Source organism: Mytilus californianus, unplaced genomic scaffold (assembly GCF_021869535.1).
Source record: "Mytilus californianus isolate M0D057914Y unplaced genomic scaffold, xbMytCali1.0.p SCAF_15, whole genome shotgun sequence".
Lineage (NCBI taxonomy): Eukaryota > Metazoa > Mollusca > Bivalvia > Mytilida > Mytilidae > Mytilus > Mytilus californianus.
Genome location: NW_026262637.1, coordinates 12,321,558 through 12,336,864, shown reverse-complemented (window position 1 = coordinate 12,336,864; position 15,307 = coordinate 12,321,558). Strand labels below are relative to the sequence as shown.

General features: G+C 34.2%; 3 protein-coding genes across 3 annotated transcripts in view; 2 read left to right on the top strand and 1 right to left on the bottom strand.

Moving 5' to 3' along the window:
• The first annotated feature begins 400 nt into the window (after positions 1 to 400).
• LOC127725426 (uncharacterized) lies at positions 401 to 4,072 on the top strand. Its single transcript, XM_052232359.1, has 2 exons — positions 401 to 548; positions 2,951 to 4,072. Exons 1-2 carry the CDS (start codon positions 496 to 498, stop codon positions 3,594 to 3,596), a joined length of 699 nt encoding a protein of 232 aa, XP_052088319.1. The 5' UTR covers positions 401 to 495; the 3' UTR covers positions 3,597 to 4,072.
• Positions 4,073 to 7,321: 3,249 nt separating this feature from the next.
• The window catches only part of LOC127725425 (eukaryotic translation initiation factor 3 subunit H-A-like), a 29,362-nt gene continuing 21,376 nt past the window's right edge, over positions 7,322 to 15,307 (top strand). Inside the window, exon 1 of the mRNA XM_052232358.1 lies at positions 7,322 to 7,421. Coding sequence (XP_052088318.1) covers positions 7,365 to 7,421 — 57 coding nt within the window. The 5' untranslated portion in view covers positions 7,322 to 7,364. The remainder of the gene's footprint in view (positions 7,422 to 15,307) is intronic.
• LOC127725423 (uncharacterized) lies at positions 10,383 to 15,178 on the bottom strand. Its single transcript, XM_052232357.1, has 2 exons — positions 14,808 to 15,178; positions 10,383 to 12,623 (listed from the first exon to the last, which is right to left on the bottom strand). The coding sequence occupies exons 1-2, from the start codon at positions 14,811 to 14,813 to the stop codon at positions 11,550 to 11,552; spliced, it is 1,080 nt and encodes a 359-aa protein (XP_052088317.1). The 5' UTR covers positions 14,814 to 15,178; the 3' UTR covers positions 10,383 to 11,549.

Below are 15,307 nucleotides of genomic sequence, written 5' to 3'. Positions count from 1 at the left end.
CTCATTGTCAATCATATCAAATCTCCTTTTTCATATAATTGATTTAAATATGTTATCCTTTTGAAATAAAGGAAATCATTATTATTATTAAATATTCAGTGGCGGATCCAGAAAGGGGCCCACTGACTGCCTAAGAGGGGGCCCGCTCCAGTCATGCTTCAGTGATTCCCTATATAATCAACCAAATTTTTCCCACAAAAGGCCCCCCCCCCCCCCCCAAATCCGCCTCTGATATTGATTCTGTTTGACGAAGTAAATCAGCATATAGGCTATTTCAGAACAATGGAAACCCCTTTTACTATTTATAGCATATAACACTATAGTTATTTACTATAACTGGTAAAGGGGGTTTCCATTGCCCTGAAATAAATATGAGAATTTAACATGTTTAAATGGGGAATGGCCAATTTTGAAAATAATCTGATAAACAAAACATAGATTTTGCGTTTATTTGTACGACGCTATTTTAGAAGAAGAAAAAAAAGACGAAATAAGATGTTATTGTTACTGATATTGTTATTCCAGATATCTTATCGTATGGGGATCAGGTCAGTAAACAGATTTGTATCGCATGTAAACAACAGTGATATATCGGGGACTATAATCAAGTTGAGATAAAAAATACACATTTAACTTACTTCCTTGTTCACTAGAAGTTGTACAAGTGAATTAAAACCTCATTATATGCTGACTTTTAATTTCGGGAACAAGATATATTAATAATTCATTTCTACATAATGACATGATTATGAATACTTCATTGACACCATATTAAAAGTAATTCACAGGAAACGACGCGCTTGGTCGCCAAATGGAAGTCCTTGAAAAGAAGCACAAGCTTCCAAATTCGATTGTTTATCAGTGACTTATTGCACACAAAGACGTATTAATAAGAACAACTAAAATCACACAGGAAAAAATAAATAAATTCAAATTCAATCGTAAAAAAGTATCAACATTTTGGGACCAATCCATCTAACATATTACCCATCGACCGACAATTTAAGACCTTCGAGAATGCCATTGGCATGTGCATAAACCCGATACGTATAGGTTCTTAGGGACAGGACAATTTTTTTTATCCCACCCCCTTTTTCAAAATCAGTTATTCTTTTGTTTTCCATTACTTTCAATTATTTTCGTATTTTACTGTATAATATGAACATAAATATACTAGTAAAAACTTGTATTTGTCATTTACTATCAATTCAAAGTTTATTATCCAAAGCGGTCACTGAATCAGATATATTATATTATATTAGAGAGACTCTCTATAATATATCAGTGACGTGACTGCTGTGGATAGTAAACTAAATAATAAACCAAATTTATTATTTGTTGTTCCCATTATTGTGAATTTTCCCCTACATTCTGTAAACTATGAATTTCTGGATCACAGCATGCTTTGATTATTTTAAGTTTTTATCTTCAATCACTTATCGGGGAAATCAAGATAAGTGGATTTACTGTCCCTGTTATAAATCAGGACCGCATACGGCTGCTCTCATTTACTTCATTAGAACCGAAGCGGTAATATAGAAGAAGAGAACACACTCTGCTTGATATAAAATTAGCATAAATGGAAAATGATAAAAATATAAAGAAACCGACATGTTTATCACCAACTTAATATATGCCTTCTGATGTACCAGGCTGTTACCGCGAACAACCCTAGCCTAGTGATAAAAAGAATCGCTAAGCTAGGTCACGTGATTGAAATCGGTGACTGGGCTATTAAAATATAGCCTCCTTGGTCCTACATTAGACCTGTTGGTAAAGTTCTCACATGCATATATTCACATTGTCATTGGAAATATAAAAAAGAAGATGTGGTATGATTGCCAATGAGACAACTCTCCACAAGAGACCAAATGACACAGAAATTAACAACTATAGGTCACCGTACGGCCTTCAACAATGAGCAAAGCCCATACCGCACAGTCAGCTATAAAAGGCCCCGAAATGACAATGTAAAACAATTCAAACGAGAAAACTAACGGCCTAATTTATGTACAAAAAATGAACGAAAAACAAATATGTAACACATAAACAAACGACAACCACTGAATTACAGGCTCCTGACTTGGGACAGGCACATACATGCATAATGTGGCGGGGTTAAACATGTTAGCGGGATCCCAACCCTCCCCCTAACCTGGGACAGTGGTGTAACAGTACAACATAAGAACGAACTATAAAAATCAGTTGAAAGAGGCTTAATTAACTCATCAGATGGATAAAATTACAAATACTACAAATACAAGTGGACGTGGCCGGGTACTTGTACATCCAAACAACGAAAAGACACTAAGTACAGATCTGAGAGTACTCGCAGTTACTGACAGCTAGTTCAAAGCCACTAACAACTAATAAAAAAAATCATGCATCTAAGACTAAATTATCAATCCGTACACATCCAACATCCAATGGATTTAGTGTGAAGGCTATTTAATTGGTGTACATCAAACATCAGCTTTTATACAAATGTGTACGGGTTGTTTCATTCTCAAAAGATATATACCATGGAAGTAATATAATATAATACTTCCATGGATATACTAACTATTGAATAACTACATGTGTATAGTAAAAAATACGTCATAAATTTTGAGGTATGATTTACCACCAGGTAGACAATTTTATTGGAACTGACTGTCGTCTTCTTTTCAATTCAAAGTTCGGTTGATCCCTCCGTCTTTTTCTGCCAATAAAATCTTGTAGCAATCTAATTAAAATATAGATCTCGGATTTCGTTATACTACGTTATACTACATACGAGGTAGTATAACGTAGTATAACGAAATCCGAGATCTATATTTTAATTAGATTGATCTTGTAGCCACGACGATATAGCCAAGAGTGCTGGAAGTTACGTTAAACACCACAACTTAATTAATCAATCATTCTTTTTTAATGATTTCATTATTTTGTTTCATTTTTTTTATTGCAGCGGAGCAACAGTCTGTCCAGATGACAAAGCGTGGTCCAATAGAGCAAAAACATTTTGTTCGTCGACTCCTCGTGATTATCATTGTATATATGATATAGAATGTCAACTTATAGAAGATTGTAGACCAAGTCAAACAAATGATAGGATTACACTTTACTTTGTTGAACAAAATACTGAACTATTCAACATTAAGACAGTGCCTGTTATGTCAACAAATAGTTCAAATTATCACAAACTGCAATATATAACTTTATGTAGGAGTAATTTGAATCATGTTCAAAATTCATCGCCTAGTAGGAAAAATGATAGTTATAAGATATGCTGTATCGCAGAATCTGTTATACTTGGTCTTTTAGTAATAGGAGCCATATGGAAATATAGACAAATGCAATATCAAGAGAGTGAAGCAAGTAGGAAATTAATAGAAAAAGATTGTGAGATAGAGAGATTAAAAAGAGAAAACTGTGATTTCAAGGAACAATTAGATCAGCTTAAAGAAGAGAAAAACTATATCGAGGAACAACTAGTACGGCTCAAAGAAATGAATGGAGAAAAGCCCGCCGTCGAAAACCGCTTTACGCAAGAAAGTTCACCAGTAAGACAGACATTTGGAGATTTTCAGGAAACTGAAATCTTAATATCATAGATAGGATCATTTGAAAAATGAAAATACGAAAGCTAGTTAATTGGTTGGTTGATTGGTTGTCTCTCTGGTTGTTTGTTGATTAGTTGGGTACATTGCAAGGAGTGTAAAAGTATTTCCGTGATTTCTACGGATTCTAAATGAGAACAATTCTACGAATTCTATTGGGAACAATTCATGAAGAATTCGAGAAAAAAAAATCCAAACTGTTCACTGGATGGATTTTAACTTAAGCATGTCAGTGATACTCATAATAGAGTGGTCATTATGAAAGGCTGATAATGACTTCTGAAATTATCTTATTGTCTCGGGTTCTGCATTTTAAAATTCAACTATCTTTTTTGTATTCAATGTAAACATGCATGATTATATCTGGGGTTTTTATGTGTGTGCGTGTGTGTGTGTGTGTGTATACTTTATGTCATAAACATGCATATCTTGTTTGTAATTTATGAAATAAACATGTCTCGAGTACGACAGGTCATGAGTGCTATATTCGGCTATGAAACTGAACCGCAGACTTTTAACTTGCTTATCAACATGACCAAGCACTTGCAATTGGCATTTTAGAATTATAGTAAAGCCATGGTCAGATGAGTGTGAGAAAAATATATTCAAGAAGGTTTTTATTCCTGGCATACTATAACTTAGTAAACATTGTACTAAGATAAAAAGCCGAACCAATAAGTCAGTCTAGTAAGAAGCAAGGTATCTTATTCTCAGATCATATGCCGATCTGAAAATAAGACATAGTGCAATAAACAGTATATGTCTTCTTGTTATATGCAAGATGTTGTTGTATGCACAGCAACCAATATTAGAGTATATAGGGCTATATGGTATCATATAATCTACATTGAAGGTAAAGTACATTGAACTACGTGTGTAGATGAATAACAAGTAAAGACACATTTTCAAAAACAGTCGATTATGGTAGGTGCAAATAATGATTTTTACAAGACTTTACAAGAGGATCTATAATAGCACATAACTTTAATTACCTATAGGGTATAGTTCGTCTTCAACCTCTGATTTGTTTCTGTCTGCCTTTCCATGAAAAATTTAAAACACTTGAAAATCCCCCCTGACAACCGATCAGACAAACTTTTTTTAAGTTGACAAAAGGCATAGAACTACATTACATGATGCTTGATATCTAGACGATACATTTGTCTTTTCAGATACAACAGTCATATAAGAAAGGTAATGATTCTATGATGCTATATGGATACATTTAAATGTCCGTTTTCAAGAGATAAATTGTCAGCGTGTAATCCTTACAACGGCTTTCGTTTTTGCGATAGAAAACGGTCTTCCATTTATTATATTTCAGATTCTCATCAAGAATTATTATATTTTTCTCAACATCCAGATGAATTGTGTGATAGTGACAGTATTATGTCTGTCTTTACTTGTTCATGTTCTGTTTAGTACCCGCACGTGGTCGTGTCTCGGAGGGGGGATATGGTTTTATATAGTATCCGTCTGTCCGAAACACAAAACGCAGAAACCATTAAACTTTGACAAAACGCTTGCATACTTAGGAAGATTATTTTTATTCGTATTCTCTTAACCATACTATTTTGACAATTCTTACACGAGTTATCATGAAAGGATGACCATTTTTTTTTATTATAGTATTGTAACAATAACACTTGTGAGTGCAATTCCCATGAATCCATTTTACAGAAAGCTCGCATACACTATATGATTGCTGGCCATCAATATTAAGGTTTTTTTTATTCGACCTGTTTACGAGAGTAATGAGAGTTTTGGGGTATTGTAACGATGACATAAATTGTGAACGCCAATCTTCTGAATCTGTTTAAGAAAAGCAACTTTTACCATTTTTTTTAGTATTGCATGTGAAAGCAAATTCTCTAAGACCATTTGACAATTTGACAGAAAGCAGGCTCTCGTACTCCGTTAAATTGTCTAAAAATACTCCTTTTATGCATATTTTAACAAGGATAGGCAGTCTATTTTTAATATCTTTATACCGAGCGTTATCTAGGTGTAAAATGGTAAGAAATATAATACCTATCTATATTAAAATGAACATAGAGCATGACATGATTGAATTATAAGCATTCCTATTTATTTCTGGATCCCTTGTACAGAAAGCTCTCATACACTGCATGATTGTTGTCCATCTTCTTCTTCTTCCGAATACGGGAGTAGACTCCTAGGTAGGAGTGTAAAACTTCCCGGAACTTGTGTGCTATGTACATATGGACTTAATTTAGAAATAATATGACAAAGAAAAATCATTAACAATAACATATATACATTATGTACAGTGGCTTTGTAGTTTAATAAGTTGTTGTGGCTCCTTCAAATGTTAGAGTGGATATGCCACTTTTGAAGGATTCCAGGGTGTCAGACATACCTATTGCTTCAGGTAGTGAGTTCCAGTCCGAAATAGTGCGAGGATAAAAAGAAAATTTATAGAAATCTTTATTTGTTGATATTTGCCTAAATTTATGTTTCCCCCTAGTACGTCTATCAGATATTGTTAAATTGTCCTTGGAACTTCCACTAACCCCCAATTTATTTTATATAGCATAGTTAATCTAGCTTTTTTCCTTCTTATTTCTAAATTTTCCCATTCCAATGATTTAATTAAATTTGAAACTGCTCCAGGTGATCTGTCTTTATAATCATTGAAGACAAACCTGGCTGCCTTACGCTGTACCTGCTCAACCTGAGTGATGTGTTGCTTTTTGTACGGATCCCATACAGGGGAAGAGTATTCGACGACTGGACGGACAAGTGATGTGTACGTAAGGTTTTTTAAGTTCCTACGAAGAAAACCTAAGGTTTTATTTGCCTTACAGGTAATATTGTTTATATGTGTTCCCCAATCAAGATCATGGCTTATAGTTACGCCTAAATATTTACTATCTTTTACTGCTTCTAAAACATGATTGTGCAATATATAATCAAAAGTGGAAGGTTTACTTTTTTTAGAAATATGAATAACATAACACTTCTCAGGATTAAAATTCATTTGCCAGTCCTCTTCCCATTGTACTAAACTAGATAAATCTTTTTGAAGTAATTTGGCATCAGAACTATTATTAACATTTCTATACAATAAACAGTCATCTGCAAAAAGTCTTGCATTGCAAGTTACATGTTCGGGTAGGTCATTAATAAAGAGTAAAAATAATGTTGGGCCTAAAACTGTTCCCTGAGGGACACCAGAATCAACAGCTAATTTTGAAGATTTAACACCATTTAATAGTACCTGCTGTTGCCTGTCAGCTAAAAAGTCATTTATCCAATTTAAATTTTGATTCCTAATACCATAAAAGTTTAATTTCTGGGCTAATCTTTGTAATCATTGTACTTAATTATATTTTATAGCCATTTTACGGAAAATAGTTACAAGCGACAAATAAAATCAACGTGGAAAGGGGGTGACACGCTTTTGAGATGTTGGTTATCATTAGGTAAAACGAAAAATTACAACGGATTTCGGAAATGAGTAGCCTCGCCCCGGCAGTATTATCCCCTCAAACATGTTTTGTATAAAGGTGAACAGAATGAAAAAAAAAACGAATCCTACTGATTGTACTTTTTTATTTTATCGACACATATTTATTTTTCAAAAATATATTGTAAAACTAAACACATTTTATACGGTTCCACAATTTTTATACTTAAAGGACGAATTATTTATTGGGGCGAGTATGGGTCGAGAAATAAATAAAATATGTTTTGAGATTGTCCAGAAAGCGTTTCATTAACCCCGACTCCTTTTCCAAGATGGCTTCCAGAAAACACACGAGTTCTCCTGTACAATATGTTCAAATTGATGGTCTTGTACGTATTCTGATTAATAGATTTCAATAACTAGTGTATGCCCATTAAATATAGCTATTTAGCTTTTCAACAAATTTTGAATCTAGGCATCCTCTTATCTGGCAACGCAATTACGTTAGGCACATAATCGTTTGTTTTGCCACAAGAAATTTTTGGAACTATCAATAAAAGTCTGTAAATAATAAAGTCGACTATCAGAAGAGCTTCTCCTGTGGGTTTTCAAAGACTGCCATTTATATAATGAAACAAAATAAGCGAGGCTTCCCAGACTTTTCTCCTGTTTGGTAGCGAGTACAAATACATTTTGTATTTCCTACAAAAAGTCAATGTACATATATTGCTTAAATGTTTTTATCCTGCAATCTACACCAGGCACTTGAGCGTTAGTTGTTTAAATCCAAATCGTTGCATCTGATTTTTCAAAGAAATTAACATAGTTCATTTTATAGTTGAAACGTGGACCGTCAATAAGTACCCCAAAATGAACTGTTACGCAAAAGAAATGGCCATAATTCTGTATTCGTTTACATGGTGATGGATTAGTCCGCATGCTGTATATATGTAACACTCCCAAACGTGTCCTTCCCCCCAAACGTGTCCGATTCCCCCAAACGTGTCTATTCTCCCCAAACGTGTCCGTAATATCCAATATTCCCCAAACGTGTCTGATTTCATAACCCCAAACGTGTCCGATAATTGTTATTCGCCAAAACGTGTCCACTTTTAAACGCCAGAACGTCTCACGTCCTTTAGCGCTATTTAAATGTATGTCCTAAATGAAATCAATAACGTTTACGGCAATTCTATGATGGGGGCACAGGTGATGAAGTTGTCATTTATTAGCATTAGTAAGTTCAATATAAAAAAGAAGATGGAGTAGGATTGCCAATGAAACAACTCTCCACAAGAGACCAAATGACACAGAAATTAACAACTATAGGTCACCGTATTTTTAATGATTATCATAATTGTCGGTTTTTAATGATTATCATAATTGCCGGTTTTTAATGATTATCATAATTGCCGGTTTTTAATGATTATCATAATTGCAAATTTAATCTGTAACATATGAATTAACTTTTGACTGAAATTGCTTATTGTCCAGTTGCAAGTATTTCATACTCATTTGGAGCGAACATGCAAAAGATTCTAGAGTTAAATTAATCGTTTACTATGTAAATTATTTTGTACTATTAAACTCCGATGATGCCTTTTATATTAATCGGAATATTGCACGGCGGGCTTTCAGCAGAACTGACTTCCCGTTTGTCAACAGTTCTAATACGTTATAAGCTCTTCAAATCATAAACGGGTTATCTGGTTTTTTAATAATTGTTTAGGTTTTCAGCATCACTAAAGGCACACGATCAAGAACATAACGTCCAGTGCCAAATATTTCATGCATTATTTGAACGACATAATGTTAACAATACACATACTGTAGATAGGTTCTACAAGTGTATTATCATACCGGGAATTTAGGATTCGGCCAAAGTTTTTACGGTTATTCAGGATTTAACACTAGTTGGGATTTTCATGTAAAAAATTAAAGAGTGAGTAAAGACCAATTTTTTTATGACTTCAGTAAGAAACTACTTCAATCTCCGATATGTAATACGATGCCGTTTTAAATAATATGTGCGGAAATTTAAAAAAAAATGTTGCCTTCAAAAATACAACTTATGGCACCATGAAAGAGTGAAATGGTACAAAGGTTTTAATGCGCAGAGAAAGAGACATCTCCCTACACGAGGTATCTGATTTAATATCTACAATTTAGCTAAGCATGGCTGCTTACATTTACATCCAACATAGCCGAACGGAAAAGAAAATATGCTTGATATGGACACATTTGGGAGATTGGACACGTTTGGGTGTTTATTGAAAAATGGACACTTTTGGGCGTTTATATAAATGACAAGTTTTGGAGCCCTTTTACAACTAGACATGTTTTGCAGTTCAGTGACGTCGATGTGGACACGTTTGGGGGAATCGGACACGTTTGGGGGGAAGGACACGTTTCTGAGTGTTACTGTTTTTAATAACTACGTTTACCAACATATACTATAAGCAACTTTATGAGTGCCCTGTGTGTAAGGGTTGGGGTGCAAATAAATAAGTACGCTGTAGAAGCGAAGCTCCTGCTAGAGGAGGAAGATAAAGACTAGGTAACTAGTAACAAGGTAACTGCTTGCTCAAAATGAAAGACTTTATTTGTACATGTACAAATATTGTGTACCTGTTATTTGTACAATAGTTACAGTACACGCAGAGAGTTTATAATCATAAACTCCATACACCGCAATTATTCCTGGTGTGACACCAGGAAACTCCGATATCTCTCCCTAAATTCTCGGAGAAATTTGGGAGTATTTCCTGCGACTTCCGCGTAAGTCCGCTACCTTTTGTTTATTGGATTAGCGACATCTCTCCCAACACAGTGTCACACGGTGTCACACCGGGTAATTAATTGCCCTCATCCTTCTAATCTATGCCGGCACGCGACAGTCAGGGTATTGTGAAATTTCTTAAGCAATTAACAATCGTGTTTCCTGTCTACCTGAGCTGTCTACAAATGTATGCAATTTTATTATATATATAATCATGTTCGATGTCGAATTGCCTTTCAAAAACAAACAAGTGTTTTAAAATTAAAATGTTTTTTTATTTTCTTCTCTGTGATTGAATATTATTTCTAGTATATTTGGGGGGAAAACACTTTGATCTCAATATTTTGTTCTCTGTTTTCCCTTCTCACAGGTAAAATAATACGTTATATTTAGAATGGAAATGCTTGTTTAAAAATAAACGGAAACTATCGGCACTGAAAAAATGTGTTGGAATTTAAAAAAAAAAATAACTGTGTATTGCTCAGAAGTTTCATTATTGCCATGCATTTTTTTATGTCAACGATTTGAATGATTGATCTATGGCATTTCTATGTAGAACAGACTTGTACTGAATTTTGTCGACAACAGGAATACTTCCGTAGCTGAATCAAAATCATAATAAACGTGGTACCCTCGTGACATAGTTGTCATACGATTGTAAACACATGAATGGAAGTGTATTGTTGCATGTAAACTTTTTGTGTATTGCTGCGTGGTGAATTTTCCGATCTTAATGTTTGCACTATCTTTCCACCACGGGAAAGTTAGATACGTAACATACACATAACTCCATTCTTAACTAGTACGTCTGTACTGTGTTGAGAAAGAGACTCGTTGTTGGATAAGATCGGAACAATGCAATTTTTTTTTATGAAGTTTGAAGGTCTTGTGTTGGCTTGGAACTAATCTCGAGTGTTTCTTTTAAATTTTGGATTTTACATAGTCTCTTTCATGAGTGTTACAGAATTAAACATCCATGACCATGATGTTTATAACCTACATGTTACTTTCGTTGGTGGTTATTTGTCTCATTGGCAATCGTACCACATCTTCTTATTTTACTAGTGTTACTTTAGTGAGATAAAAAGTTTAAAGTTTACTGTTTATACCATATGAATATACCTATAATTTGTTCGAAAATGTACATTGATCAACAACTGCCTTTCAATTCATGAAGAAATAAAAGAATGGATCATTTGACATATTTATTTTTACTGACACATTGAAATATCTAATAACAAAAACAAATTATAAATAATGTCATATTCATAACAATCATGATTACATATTTCATGTGCATTTAATAAAATATAGTTTTCTAATTTCAGGATCATTAGCAAGCATATATACATGTGCAGTGTTTCTTAAGCCTTTATGGCTGGCTGAAAATATATGTATAGGCATACATATTGTATTTTATACCATATGTCAATTCAGTTTGCACTTTTAAATAAATCATTTTTTCATATACTGACTCCTTAAAACAAAAAAAGATTTAAAACCAATTACTAGATCAGCATGCATTTAACCTGAACCTATATCAATAAAGATCATGCAAATTGTTCATGAAGCTGATAGCACAAAAATCAAATAAATAAGTCATATATATACATGTATATACATTGAATAACAATAATAAATATATTATACATTGAAGGACTATATATATATAGTCTGATAATGTTCACTTAAGAAGTGATACTTTTAATGTTAATGACAGTAGATTGAAGTGAGTGCTCTATAACTGTTTTGCAGGTCTTCTTAAATACTCATTTACCCTTGGTACTATAGCGTCTTTCCACACTCTGGGGTCGGACAGAGAAGGATAGAAATGAAGAATATATCTTTGCATTATAGTTTTCCTGTCATGGGGCAGTTCGGACTTGTTGCATTTTCCTCCACCGTGATAAGAGTATTGCAGGCGGAGTTGCTCAGTGGTAAAAAGTTCTGGAAATAGACGATCTACAAGTTTTGTTGCAAAGTGGCCAGGACAGTTGCTGTGCTTTGATATGTAGTTGAGATCGTTCATGTTAATTCTGTGAACTTCAGGCACATCGTAGAAGGGGTATGTTTCTGAATTTGTTATCACTGGCTGGCATTGGTAGATGGAAGACTGATTTGTACTGGTAGTTGAATTGCCCTGTAGGAGTTGTATTGTTGTTGATAACATTGTCATGATAACTTGCTGGTTGTTTTTTATATCTGTCTGGTTTTTCTCTAGTGTGGAAAGTCTTTGGAAGATGCCATCTATTTTTCTGTCTGGAATAGGTCTGCGATGTAGTGGTCTCTCTGGAGTGTCGAAAAGAATTGGCGATGAACAAGTTGGTGTTGTAGGTTCAGGATAATTAAAGGTTTGCTGAAATACTGATGGGCTACTGGCTGACTGGATTATCGGAAAGTCTGTCATTTCAAATGGATTTGTTGTTGAAGCAGGACTAGATGTTGACTGGTTCAGTGGAGCGAAGGGATTTGATGAATGTGTAGGCTGGCTGGTATTAGAAAAGGGATTAAATGCTGATACAGATTGATGACTAGTTGATAAATGACTGTTGGTTACAAAGGGGTTTGATTGTTGACTAATCTGGCTGGTAGTAGTGAAGGGATTGGTGGTTTGCTGCTGGTCTAGGTGGCTGGTGGTTAACTGGCTGAATTGTACAAATGGGTTACTAGACCCTTCTGGCTGGCTAGTGATCAAAGTTGATGAGAGTTCAGATAGCTGTTCTGATGCATGTTGGTCTGTAGTTGTTGTAGCAGCTTGGTGTTGGACAGCTGATGCTGGTTGCTGACTACGTCTGATGACGGCTGCCTTTTTCTGAAATGAAGTTAAATGATATCTTATTAAAAAGACCTAGTCACAAATGGCTAGCCATACAAAGAACGTGCAGTAGCTAATATTTCATGCATTTAATAAATAAATATTGTTTTGTTAATAAATTTTATTTTATAAATATTTTTATTTTACTACCATGTAAATATCACTGATAAGGACATACACTGATTGCTTATGATGTGTTATTAATCAGGTAAATATTTATTAAAGATTTAAATATATTTTTTCTTATTAAAATTGGCTAACTCCAAACCAACTGATCACAAATAAGGTTAGTTATATAATATGTTCAGTAGCAAATATCTCATTCATGAACGGTTATTCATTTGTTTCAAACTACAAAAGTACATTTTTGTATAATTGTGAAGCCTGAACAAATAAATAGAAATCAGAAACATACACAGAAAAAATAAATAATTGGGAATTATCAAAAAATATTTTACTTTTAATTTTACAAAATTATTTAACACCCTACATTCATTATATTAATAAATAAATCATAATTATCTTTTATATCAGTTAAACAGGTAAATATTTGACACTTAAATTAGGAGTATCTATAAGGATAGGTAAAAGACGGGTATAATTCCTTAGACATATTTATTGCCAAGTTAACCAACTCCTGACATTATCGTGTATATTATGTTTATTTAAGAGGGGTCTATTGATTTCTTGACATTGAACGCGTTTTTATTATAAAAAGGGAAAAATGAACAACCAACTATTTCAGTCTGACAAAATGCCGAAAGTACAACACAGTACTAAACTCCGAATAGTTCAGCTCTGCAGAGAGGGGTGGAGACCGTACGCTATACGAAAACAACTAGTCGATGAGTGTCAAGTCCTTACAAAAAGTAGCATTCAATGCATCATCGATAAGTCTGGTCACTTCACGTCAATTAATACAATTATTGCAAATCCTGTGGTGTTCCAGAAAATCAATGACCGTGACATAACCACTATTGACAATGCTTTTTCCAACGACTGTAATTTGTCAGCCAGAGACATTCAGCGACTACTTTTTGAGAAAAACAATACCGAAGTATCGCTGTCTACTGTAAGAAAAGCTATAGACGCTGCCGGTTGGGTTTCGACAGCACCAAGATACTGCCAGCTGATAAGAGATGCCAACAAAGAAGCTCGGGTAAAATTTTGCCAAGACTTGATTCAAAGTAATGAGAATTTTCAAGATGTTATATTTAGCAACGAGACAACCCTTCAACTTCATGACAACAAAACAGGGGCTTACCGAAGGAAGGAGTCAGCAGCACCAACTAATTGCAGACCTAAACACCCACTCAAAGTACATGTCTGGGGAGGTATTAGTAAGAGGGGTGCAACACAGATTTTGATATTTGATGGCATAATGGATTCAGCATTTTTTGTACCAGAAATTTTGGAATCAACGTTGAAACCATTTATTGACTCTGTGTATGCGGATGGACATCGTTTTCAGCAAGATAATGACCCGAAGCACACATCAAAGTTAGCTAAAAACTTTATGCTTGAACACAATATCAATTGGTGGAAATGGCCATCGGAGTCACCAGACATGAACCCAATTGAAATGGTTTGGAACCAATTGAAAAGAAACGTGTCAAAAAGAAATCCAACAAATAAAGATGAGTTATGCAAATATATTGAAGAATTTTGGTTGAAAGAGATGACGCCAGACAACTGCACAAAGTACATTGATCACGTATATAAAGTTGCACCTGTCGTCATTTCAGTTGGAGGCAAAGCAACAGCTGACATTCCAGGAAGATTGTTTAAAGAAAGTTCTTTGGGAAAAGGTATGCAGTACTTCCATGACCAGTTGTGCGCACCCCAGTTCAGAGAGAGACTTACATAAATGATGAGCGATCGATGAAACTTTGAGAAGACAATTCAATTTAAACAGCCCTTTTAAGGGCTACCAATATAATTCAAAAAGAATCTGAAATTGTTGTTTATCTAATAAAATAGCTTTCTATCCCCTTTATCAATTATAGACACGTAATGTATTCATATGCCTATCATGTAGCTCCAAATATTCTCAAGTATCCTAGTCTTTTATGAAAGGCTTTTTTTCGGAGTTGGGTGAAAAAGGGGGGCAGTTATTTCAAGGACACCCCTCCCCCAAAACACTCACGAAATGAATTCAAAAGAATTATTAAATTAGCTTACCTTCATAACAGCTTTTTTAACTGCAGTTGCAGTTTTCTGTCTTTTGGCTGGTTGGGTTGGAGTAGTGGCAACCTGTATGTTGTCTTGAATTGGAACCACAGGGTCAGTCAAAGTAGGCACTGTAGTTTCCACCTCTGTTGGGGTAGTTGGTGGGGTCAATTCTATCTCTTTTCTTCTAGCAGTTCTTGCATCTCATCCTCTATGCCTGCACCAAGGATTGTGGCTTTAGCTATATCAGAAGAACGGATTCCATGTTTCACGTCATAACATGCACCAATTTCAATCTAAATAAATAAAACAATCTGTAAGCATATTTTAAATGTGAAGTTTTTTAATTCATAATGTTCAGTGGCGAATATTTAACGCTAAGTTGATACTTAACTGATCAACTTTGAATGTTTTATACAAAAATATTTTAATTTATATGTCTTGACAAGTAAAATTTTTCATTTAATATTCATTCTGCAATTTATTTTTAATCAACAATTTTGTCGTTTATA

Bases quoted from the DNA above. Each gene is read 5' to 3' on its own strand.
- LOC127725426 (XM_052232359.1), top strand. From the start codon at position 496: ATGTTATTGTTACTGATATTGTTATTCCAGATATCTTATCGTATGGGG. The intron at 549-2,950 runs GTCAGTAAACAG...TTTTTATTGCAG, and splicing joins TCTTATCGTATGGGGATCAG to CGGAGCAACAGTCTGTCCAG.